General features: G+C 37.7%; 2 protein-coding genes across 2 annotated transcripts; one reads left to right on the top strand and one right to left on the bottom strand.

Moving 5' to 3' along the window:
• Positions 1–1,220: 1,220 nt before the first annotated feature.
• On the top strand, positions 1,221–3,363 carry LOC121734800 (ADP-dependent glucokinase). The gene is made up of 3 exons (XM_042125416.1): positions 1,221–1,712; positions 1,879–2,315; positions 2,446–3,363. The coding sequence occupies exons 1-3, from the start codon at positions 1,378–1,380 to the stop codon at positions 3,135–3,137; spliced, it is 1,464 nt and encodes a 487-aa protein (XP_041981350.1). The 5' UTR covers positions 1,221–1,377; the 3' UTR covers positions 3,138–3,363.
• Positions 3,364–6,856: 3,493 nt separating this feature from the next.
• LOC121734652 (26S proteasome non-ATPase regulatory subunit 1) lies at positions 6,857–10,845 on the bottom strand. Its single transcript, XM_042125249.1, has 2 exons — positions 10,219–10,845; positions 6,857–9,491 (listed from the first exon to the last, which is right to left on the bottom strand). The coding sequence occupies exons 1-2, from the start codon at positions 10,736–10,738 to the stop codon at positions 7,006–7,008; spliced, it is 3,006 nt and encodes a 1,001-aa protein (XP_041981183.1). The 5' UTR covers positions 10,739–10,845; the 3' UTR covers positions 6,857–7,005.
• Positions 10,846–11,115: the final 270 nt, after the last annotated feature.

The following is an 11,115-nucleotide window of genomic DNA, read 5'->3' as shown; positions in this document are numbered from 1 at the left end:
GAGAACCTTGTGGAACTCCGGATAGTGTTGCAAAAGGGACTGATTTATATCCATTGACAATTACAGTTGAGGTTCTACCTCGTAAGTAAGATCTAAGCCAGCGCAACATAGGGCCTCCGAATCCAAATCTGTGCAACTTAATCAAGAGCACATCGTGGGGGACTCTGTCGAATGCTTTGCTGAAATCCGTATAGATTACATCTACATAATTTTCAGCATCGACAGAGTCCATCAGACTGTCAATAAAAGATACCATATTAGTTGTTGTAGATCTGTTATTGAAAAAACCGTGCTGATTATCAGAGATGTAAGGTTTCACATGCCAAGAAAGCGCAGGGTAAACTAATTTTTCAAAGACCATAGCGAAAGTCGGCAGAATAGAGATAGGCCTATAGTTTTTAATATTGCACCTGTCACCATCTTTGTGAAGTGGCAAAACGTGGGCATGCTTCCACACTTTTGGAAAGTTGCCACTTTTTAAAGAAGAGTTGAAAATGTGAAATAGTGGTGCCGAGAGACACTTAGCACAGTGTTTAATAAAAATTGGTGGAATACCGTCGGCACCCGCGCCTTTTTTTATATCCAATTTGATTAGAGCTTTGTGAATTTCAGAATGGGTAATAGATACTAGATTTAAACAATTTGTATTAATTTGGTCAAATTCTTTGTCTGGTTCCGAGTCACTCCGTGTGATGGTGTTATAGGAATTTGAAAAATTGTTTGCAAACAAATTACAGATGTCGTGGCCATTTGAGGCAGTGCTATCAGCCAAGAACATAGAAGAGGGGATACCAGTAATTGATTGTTTTTTCGACTTAACGTAAGCCCAGAATGTTTTAGGGTTAGATTGTATAGACGTCTCCATACTCTCCATATATCGTTTATATTGTAATGTTTGTAGATTCTTGCATCGATCCCTCAGCAATTCAAAAGATAACCGATCTCGAGGGTTCTGGTATTTTTTAAAGCGAATTCTAAATTTGTTTTTTTCCTTGAGGAGTCGAATTAGATCGTGGCCGAACCAAATAGGATATGAATTCTTTTTGTTATTTAAAGTACGTTTCGGTACATGTTTCTCGATTAAGTCATTTAATTTAAAGTAAAAATATTTTACTTGACACTGGCCTTGGTTAAAAATCCGAGCGCCATAATAAGAAAAAAAAATGACATTGACAGATGACAGCGAGATCAAAAATGACTTTTCAATTTTTTCATGACATATTTACTGTTTGTGAACTTTGAAATGTGAACTCGTCAACAAAATTAAAGTAAAAACCTATGTTAATTATTATAATGAGTTGACGTGGGTCTAAGTAAACAATATATTAACATATATGCATTCCAACCTTCACTATCATAAGTAAATTGCCGGCAATAATGTCGGGTGCGTCACTGAAGTTCGGTTCTATTTTATCTTTTTGCGTCGTCTTATACGCGATCTTCTATCGTAAAGATGACTTGGGTGACATGCGATTATCGCCGGTGAAAGAACATCTGCTACATTTGGAGAGCGAAAACAAAGTGGCAAGTGGAATTAGGCAGCCGAAGGTGGCTTTAGGTTATGGCGCCTGCCACGATCTATTCGTCAACGCGACCTCTTTGTTAGATCCAGAGGATTTAAAAGGCATTCCAAAGCATTTTAACGAGCTAACGAACAAAGAAGAGTTTATTAAGAGTTTCACTTACTTCTTCAAGCATGGAGCAGCAGCTGAGTATGTGTTTAATTTATAAATCGTTTTAAATTTCGTTATTAACAACCAATGAATTATTCACTGAATGAAATAGACAATATGTATATTTATTGGAACAGTTTAAAACAAGTCCATTTTCCACCTTTTTCATGATTTGTAAAACTCGATGAACATTTTCGTTTTTCAGGCGTTTCATGTCTAACAGCAAATTGTTTGACCAGCTCGTAGAAGATGCTCTAAAATTACCTGACACAAGATGGGCCATTGGGGGCAATGCCCCACTAATGGCAAAGAGATTCTTTCTCGAAGGCTGGAGGGTGCTGCTCGGCGCGAAAATGAGTGATAAACTAAAATCTTACATTCCCAATGAAATAAGTATTGTCGGTGGTGATGATGTTGATAAGGATGATGTACACATGATACTCGAATATAAAACTGATGAGCAGTTTGGAGCTTACAGGTCTCCTCGAGCAAACAGATACATCATGCACAATGATGTTAATAACCCACTGCTGAGTTCCTTAGAGAAGCTCGGGGAAAGCTTGCCCAAGTTCAGCCCTAACTTACTAGTCATAAGCGGCTTGCAGATGATGGACAACTTCCCATTCACTAAAGATGGAAGAGGTAAAAAGAGTTTACAATCTCTATTGTGACAATTTATAATTCTGTTTATAGAGATAGCTATATATTTTATATACTTCTCACAGTCTTTTTTTAAATATAAACATTAATTTGAAAAAAAATTATGTTTCAGATCTGAGGGCAGAGAGACTTAATCTAGTTAGAGAGCAAATTTTGTCCCAACCGTTGACTACACTAGCCCACTTTGAGATGGCAAGCTATGTTGATATAGAGCTGCTGCTACATTTGACAACTAAGGTTTTGCCTTACGTAGATTCTGTCGGTATGAACGAACAGGAGTTATCCAATCTGAACAGTGTTTTAGAACACGGAGAAGTGATATTCGTAGCTGACTCCAACCCCAGAGTTGCAACAGCATTGGATCAAATGCGTAACACTTTTAATATGATAAGAAAAAAGAACAAAGACTTTGGTAGCAAAAGAAAGCTAACCCGTATTCATGTTCACACTTTAGCTTACCAAGCTATATTGACAGTGAAAGACTCAGCTTGGAGGAGAACTAAAGCTGCAGCAGCGAAGGCATCATTGACAGCCCATAGATATGTGTGCGACAGTCAAAATATTGCATTGGGCAAATCTAAGTTGCTTCTTGATGACAGTTTTTCAACAACAACGGACAACGATAATAATAGTCGAGTATTTTTTGAGCCAACAAAACCTGTTTCCTGTTGGGACGAAGTGTTGGATGGAGACGAGGTGGAGATATGCGTGGCACCAGTTTTGATTTGCACTGAAGCACAGCTGACTGCGGGAGCGGGAGACAATATTTCAGCAGCGGGACTAGTCTTACAAGTTGAAAAATAGATAGTGTAGCTACAAGACACAATGTTTAAATATGATTAACTTATTTAGTAGTGTAATCTTGTCATTTTATGCTTTTACATTTTATAATAATAATTATAAGGTTTATAAGAACTGTGGAATTATAATTTTTAAATCTTTAGACCAAGAATTGATAGAATTTAAATATTTATTAATATTCATACATTCCTGAAACAATAGTTATTTTTGAATAAACTATTTATCAAAATGCTGTATTTTTTTCCCAGGCTACATTTTAAGTTCCTATTGTGTAGTGAGTGCTAAACCGAAAAAATAATAATAATAACTTCCAAAAACGAAAGAAGATATTTTTCATAAAATTACTTGATTTTGTCCTACTTTTGTTTTTTACATGGCCCTCTGCCCAGCAGACTAAATACTCTCTATGCTTAATGTAAAGGATATTATAAGGATGTATTCAAAAACGAAAAAAACTGTTGGCTGTGGTATTTTTTTTATTTATTATAAGTACTATGTATTAATACCAATACTTATTTGGTTTTGGAGTACAATAGGTACAACATAGTATAGTATTAGTAATTTCATTCATAGATTTACCAATAATTTTACAATGTTTCAAAACATGGCTGATAAAAAAGGTAAAATACTTAAGTTACCCTGTGTACACTGCAGAAAAAATATTATTATAATATTTTGTCCCAAGAACATCATGAAGTATATATTTCATTATGTTCTTGGGAAAAAATTGTAAAGGTTAGAATATAAATGGCATTTTTTTATTTATGCGTGACTAATAACTAGTGGAATAATTCTATTGAGGAAATAAACGGACTTTTGAATTTTTTAAGGGACAACATAATTTATTGACAATTTAAACACTAAACCCAATTATTATGATTGAATATAAATAGATTGGAGTTAGCATACTATAAATATTATATTAGTAGAAGAGATAGTGTTAACTGTTAACATAATTATTGTTAACAAGTTTGGCACTGTGTATTACCTATATAATTATTATTTAACATAAACAGTTTCATATTGTTTTGTAAATAAGCTGATTACATAAAATTAATAATCTGGAACTATCATTAACTAAGATGGTATAGTAAACAGCATGGATTTAGAAAATATAAATTCCAATATCATAATCATACAGTAACCTAAAATTTTTCTAATAGGATCTTATATCTAATTATTATTATTTGCATAGTGTATAATATTATGTACAAATAAACAAGAAAACTAACATTAATAATTCTAAGAACCAAGTTTTGTTAAATTATTACAATAATTTAAACAAAAATAAATAATTCGTAAACACCAGACTCAATGAAAAGACATGCATAATTAATATGAGAACATTCCATCTTGGATAACAAAATCTTAACCACTAAAATATGTGAATCAGTCTTTAAATGTTCTATCTACTGTTTAAATTTAATCATCATCTGAGAACTTTATCTTTTTATTAGGTTTCTCAGCATTGTGGTCGTATAAGCCACTCCGTACAAATCTTTTGGCGGCTTCTACATCGAGTTTGGGTCTGGAGTTTCTGCTCTTTATTTCTTGCCACTTTATCATGCGTTCTTTTACTCGTTGGAGCTCGTGCTTGATGGGATGGTCATTAGTATCCACACCCTGGATGCGAAGTTGTATGAAGTAAAGGGAATTGAGTGTGTACACCATGAACAAATCGTATTCTATGCGATCCGGCACGGTCATTTTATTATAAACACTTTTGAGCGGTAACAATTTGTCAAGGACGTTTTGTACTTTAATTAAATTCTCTTTCAGCTCCTCACATGTGCTCGTGTATTCTTCGTCCTTCGCTAATTCACCGTATTGAAGATTCCACTCCATTGTTTGTTGTTTGGGTTTACTTAGTGATTTACAGCTAACCGGATGATTATTTTCCTTTAAAATTAATTAAATTTTTGAACACGTTTGTGCTTTGCAAAAATTTATTTCGCTGCAACTGCTAAGGGCAACTGTCAAGCAGTGTTGCCAACTTTTTTTTTACTAACCCACCAAATTCAGCAGCGTAAACCACCAGAAACCGCTAAAACCTAAATGGCCTCTCAAACCACCAGAATTCCACTAAATAACTTAAAGACAACAACAACCTATCTGAATATAATTTGAAAATAATACAACAACGTCATTGTTATTATGAAATAATTATTTTTGTTACTACAAAAAGGAAAACTTTAGTTACCTATGTATAAGTAGGTACTTAACTAAAGAGTAAAGATGAACGTCTTTAGAGGAATCATTGTCATTTAGTTGTTCAGTTTGTGAAGAATAAATTTCTTTAGTTCTAATTTTTGTAATACGGTATTTAGTGGTATTATGTTGTTATTACAGCATTTGCCTTCGCGTGCTTACCTTGCACAAAGAAAGGCGATCAAACTTCATCCGGTTTCTCTGTTAAGTTTTGACAACATTCATCATGCTAAATAATCGCTCTATATCAGCGTTAGAATGCGGCAAAACGAATAAAGATAATAATAATATAATTAAGTTTCCAGTGTGCGTCTTCAAGGGTTAGAAACATAATAAAAAAAACTAGTGGTTTAACGTCGAAGCCACCACTAACTTATATAATCTAATCCACTAAGAAGTCCACTAGCCACTAAAACCAATTTTTTCCCGCCGAAAGGTACGTCTAAACCACCAGATCTAGTGGAAATTCCACTAAGTTGGCAACACTGCTGTCAAGTGTCAAATTGTGGTCAAATTTTATGTCAAATTCAAACGTCAATAAAAATCGTCGTTGAATACCAGACTCACAGATTACAGAATACCAGACTGCATGCAGCACAAAATTAATCTGCAGAGTGCACATCCAATTTATAATTTTTCGTTCTGAAATTTGCATTGACATAGGACTTAGGAGTTTAGATCAAGACCTTAGTTTAGCTGAGATAGCGGTCGTAGGAGTATTAGTGTTCTGTGTAGCGGTCACGACTCACGCGTTCAAGCGTTCTGCGTTCGTAATCTACGTTCCGCGTTCGAGTCAAGCGGTCAGTCACACAGAAGTACTGACCTCCATTAGCGTACTTGTATAATGGAGGTCAGTGCACAGAAGCAATAATTATGGTGCGGACTGCGGTCACACTGACCTCCATTATACAAGTACGCTGGACTCATGAATTATTTATGATACCCTTTGAAATGACTGCTGATTTTTGTGTCTATTTGAAGCGGAATCAGCGCCCCCAATGCGGGGGAAGAGAAGTAAATTTGACGTAAAAATGACGTTTGAAAGTCGCCTTATTGGCGCTGATAGCAGTAGTGGGATTACTTGGAACCTTCTTAAATGCTTCAAGGAACTAATACTAGTTTCTTTCTACAACCAATAGGTAGCGATTAAGCGGCCATTAGCAAGTTACGTCAGATTTAGTTCTTTGCCCCCGCATTGGGAGCGCTGATTCCACTTTAAATAGGCACAAAAAGCAGGTGAGTATCTTGGGTCCAGCGTACTTGTATAATGGAGGTCAGTGTGCGGTCAGAACACCCCCTGTGTGACGTAATATATCACGAGCGCAAACTCTCTGTTTGATGGGCCTTGGGCGTATCATAAAGCCGGCGCCAGACATGGGCTTCAAACTTTGAGCAAACTTTGCACAAATATGAAAATTATTTGATCACATGACTGGCGCCCGCCTATTTGAAAATATCAAAGAGAATATAATCACTACGGAAAATATTATTAAAAAATAAAACAAACATTAGTAATAATTACATTATAGTTTATTAAAAGCACAAATAATATTTTGTAATTAGTAATGTGTACTTCACAATATTGAAAACTATTGTCAATACATTGAGTTTTAAAATTTATAAAGACCTATAGGCTACTGGATTTTTAACCGAATAAACTACATCATTCATCCAAATACTCGAAAGGTTCTGGTGGTTCCGGTTCTTTTTCTTCTTCGGTTTTCGGGCCAAAGGCAGCAACCGGTTCCACAAGGGCTTGCTCACCCTCGCCTGTGTGATTAAGCATGACAATGCCGCCAATGGTGACGTCCTTGAGCGGCGTATAGCCAGAACCGTCGACGATGGATATTCCCTTCAACTGTTGCCGCACAATCCTGGCTGGATTGGTGAGGATTTCGAAATTCGGCTCTGGTTCTTTCTTCTCCTTGGTATCTTTATCTTCACCTTCCTTGCCTTCCTTATCATCCTTCTTCGAATCCTTTGAGGTACTCGCCTCCTTTTCAGCTTTGGCGTGTACCGTTATGTTCGGGTTGGGCGACTTGGTGGACTTCTTATCGTCTTCATCGACTTCCATTTTGGACGCCGATGCGCTGCTAGATGACGCCGAATCGGTGCCGTGCGCGCGCCTCCTGGCACGAGCGGCGGCGATACTCAAAACGGCAGTGGTGACTCTCTCCCTCTCCTCACGTTTCTTCTCTTCCAATGGAGCCGGGTAGGCGTAGAGCGAGGGCTTAGAATTGGACTTCAAGTCCAGCAGAGGCATCTTCAAATCTGAGTTGAGTGCTATCAGGCAGGTGGGAGTAAATGCGAGGGAAAGGCAATGGGCGAGTGGGAACCAATACCAGTATTGCGTGAAAACTAACATGCCCACAACAGCCAACATGTTCATGTGTCCTGTTCTGTTCTGTAGTGACACAGTCACGTTACGACCGCCGGCGTCTATGATGCCCTGGGCAAGAATGGCGCCAAACTTCGCCATAACGTCTTCATGCTTGTTTGAAATGACTTGGGCATACAGTTGACGGAAATATGTAACTTTCGGGCAGAGCACTTCAGTCTGCTGAATCAATATCATAGCTGAAGCGATGAGGGCGCCTTGTCTTACGAAGTTGACAGGATCGAATTTGACCATCGGCTCCAAAAGACCGATCGCTTCGCGGTTACCGGTGCCAGCACAGGCAATTCCTAGAGCCATGGCAGCTCCATAACGGACATGAGGGTTGTAGGACTCTGCTAGCAGAGATACCACTGATGGGCACTGTTCTGGTGTTCTGAACAAAAGGAAGCCAAGCGCGGTGACGGCGGCACGACGGACGTCATCATTTACATCTGACACAGCAACATGCAGCAATGTACGAATGGAGTCATTGTTTCCGGTTCCACAGTATGCTGTAGCAATAGTGTAGCAGCCAGCTCTTCTTAGTAGTGGATCTTTGTCTCTTAACAATTGTTGTACCAAAGCATCAGCTTCCTCCAAACGGCCATACATTGTAAACGCAATACCAACAGCTAAGCCTCTCAAGATTTTCTCGTGCTGAGTCTCTTGAGCATATGCCACCATATCCTCAATAGCTGCTGCATGACACGATCCCAGCATCACCATGCCCATTGCTATACCAGCTGCTTCACCAGTTACTGCATCATCTTGGTAGAGATTGAATTTGAGTTGTTCATATACATCTTGCCGGTGTGTTCCCATAGCCGCTAGACCCAAACCAAGGCATCCACCATGGCGAACCATCTCATTTTGTGCATCTTTTAGTTGAGTTAAAAGATAGTCAATGATATTGGCTCCATGGTTGGCATGAATCAAACCTAATGCATATAGACCACCACCCTCCGAATAGCCTGAAGATGGCCCAGCTTCTTTAGGTAGATATGACTGCATGAGTGCTAAAGATTCATTTTCATGTCCTCTGTGAATAACTCCAAGTGATGCTGTCACAGTTAGCTTAGCCCAATTGGTAGCTCTCGCCAGCCATTCCAAATTATCCCTTAAAAATGTGTCACTGGTTGTTCCGGCATGCATAAATGCATTTGCTATGACTGTGGCTGTGTGGCAAATTGACACTCGAATAGCGTCTTTTGTGTTCTTTAAAATAAGCATATCTGCATGATTTGACCTAATTAAGAATTGTAATTGTAATGCTATTGAAACATCACCACCCAGTATAGATATTAACTTCTCTACTCTCCTTTGGTGCTCCTTCTCATCAGCATTTAAGCTTTCTATATCTCTTTCTGGTTTTTTAGTTTCCTCTGAAGCTGCCGGCTGGTCTACTTCCATTGAAGATTCAGGGAAAGGCCCCCCTTGTGGCTGGGGCTTGCCACCTAAAGCACTAGGTATTGGTGCAGTAATTCTTAGAGCTTGGAGCACTCTTCCAAGGAACTGTTGTGTGGCCGAGTCATATAAATCAAATGCAATTTGATAGGCCATTAATACTGACTCCTGGGGTCCATGGGTAAGTTTGTCCAGAATTTCTGCCACAGAAAGTGCATCATCCAGGAAAATTAGACACTGGCACATATTGACATAGTCGGGGACATTCAATCCTCTGTACAAGTTGACAAGTGACCTCAGAACTGTGCTGCGGAAGCCTTTGTTTTGAAGAAGACTCATTGCCACTGTAAAAGCATACTGAAGCATTCCTGAAATAAATACAATGTGAACATAAATAAAAAATATCTAACATAGAAAGAGATCCTCAAGGTATTTAACTTAAGGCATAGAGCAGAAGTGGTGTATAAAAAACAGAAAATTTTACTATTATTCCTTCTTAAAAAAACCCTAAAAATATGACTCTACTAACTAAGTGAGTCTGTTCCATGAAATAAAGTTTTTCATTCAATTCATTTAAACCAATACCAGTTTAACTTTGCAAGATCATTATATTTTGTAGTTCAATTAACCTCTCAAATACTGGGATGTCAAAATTCTATTGAGCCTCAAATAGGGCATTCTATGGCATCATTTAAATTTTTCTAAAATTTTTTTTCAAGCTTAACAAAATTGCGCCAATCAGGAACTAATTTAGTGTGTTCTTTTTGTAGCCAACTTCATACTCTTAAAAATAATGCATAGAAAAAACGAAATTAAATATTATACACACTAAAATAAGTTACAAAACAGTGTGAGGTCGAGTGCATCAGGTGGCTCAATATAGAGCCGGTGGTACACAGAGGTATTTTTACAGGTGGCTCGTTATGGTGTTGGTGGGGTTCAAGCGGTTAATGTAGAATGATGTAATACTTAAATTCATTTGTGATAATGAACAAAGATTTTTTTATGTTACGAACACTAACACCTCTAATACTAGTCTATACTTTGTTATTATAAACAAATTTTCATATTCGTTAGTGAAAAGGGGTTACATACCAGGTATATCATCAGATTTCATGATAACTTCCTCGAATATGTCCATTCTCCTCGTCTCCAGGGCCAAGCCCAACGCCTGTCTGTACTGGCCATCTTCCAGACATCTCTGGAACATCCGGTTGACGATGGCCTCCAACCGAGGGTCGACTGGCTCCGCAGTTTGGTCCACGAACAATATCTTTCGTTTCTGGGTGTAGAAGTCGATCGCCTTAGCGATCGTTGTGTCAACATATTCGTTTCTCGCGTTGACATCAAAGAGGTCACCAGCCCCAAGCGCGTACGTTAGCGAATCTTCAAACGCACCAAGGTGGTAGTAAACTTTACTTGCCACTAAAGCGGCCAACTGATGCTGCGAGAACACTTTGTCTTCGTGAAGAATCTCAATCTTTTCAATGGACTCCGATATCTCCGGCCAAAACTCGTCGACGATATTGTCTAATCTCTTCAAAGCAAACTCTTTTACTTCATGTATCGGTTCGTCTAGCAGGGATATGATCCCCGCGGCTGAAGTAATATTCATTTTCGTTAATTTTCGATAACTTTTATGATATAATAAGTTTTCTTTGTTAATTAAATTTATGCGATTCACAATTTCGATTCACCACAAATCTCCTTCACGATGAATTGACAATTTTGTTGTGTAAATTTGTCTCTGGAAATTGTAGATAAAAAAGGAATATTGTCTTTGGTTTGTCACCGAGATTTCCGAACGGCAAAAGTTAAAAATTTAAAAACTTAAAATTTGTAAGTATAAAAATTCAAAACTCGCCAAAAATACAGTTTATCAATGTTACTATATTATTATATACTAAACAAACAAAACGTAGTGTTCTCTAAAAATTTCATGTTATAAATTATGGTAAATGACTAGTAGATTGGACAGTACTAGTCATTGGA

Source organism: Aricia agestis, chromosome 16, assembly GCF_905147365.1.
Source record: "Aricia agestis chromosome 16, ilAriAges1.1, whole genome shotgun sequence".
Taxonomy (NCBI): domain Eukaryota; kingdom Metazoa; phylum Arthropoda; class Insecta; order Lepidoptera; family Lycaenidae; genus Aricia; species Aricia agestis.
This window is presented reverse-complemented; position numbering and strand designations above follow the sequence as displayed.

Bases quoted from the DNA above. Each gene is read 5' to 3' on its own strand.
- LOC121734800 (XM_042125416.1), top strand. From the start codon at position 1,378: ATGTCGGGTGCGTCACTGAAGTTCGGTTCTATTTTATCTTTTTGCGTC. The intron at 1,713-1,878 runs GTATGTGTTTAA...TTCGTTTTTCAG, and splicing joins AAGCATGGAGCAGCAGCTGA to GCGTTTCATGTCTAACAGCA. The intron at 2,316-2,445 runs GTAAAAAGAGTT...ATTATGTTTCAG, and splicing joins ATTCACTAAAGATGGAAGAG to ATCTGAGGGCAGAGAGACTT.
- LOC121734652 (XM_042125249.1), bottom strand. From the start codon at position 10,738: ATGAATATTACTTCAGCCGCGGGGATCATATCCCTGCTAGACGAACCG. The intron at 9,492-10,218 runs GTATGTAACCCC...TATTTATTTCAG, and splicing joins GAAATCTGATGATATACCTG to GAATGCTTCAGTATGCTTTT.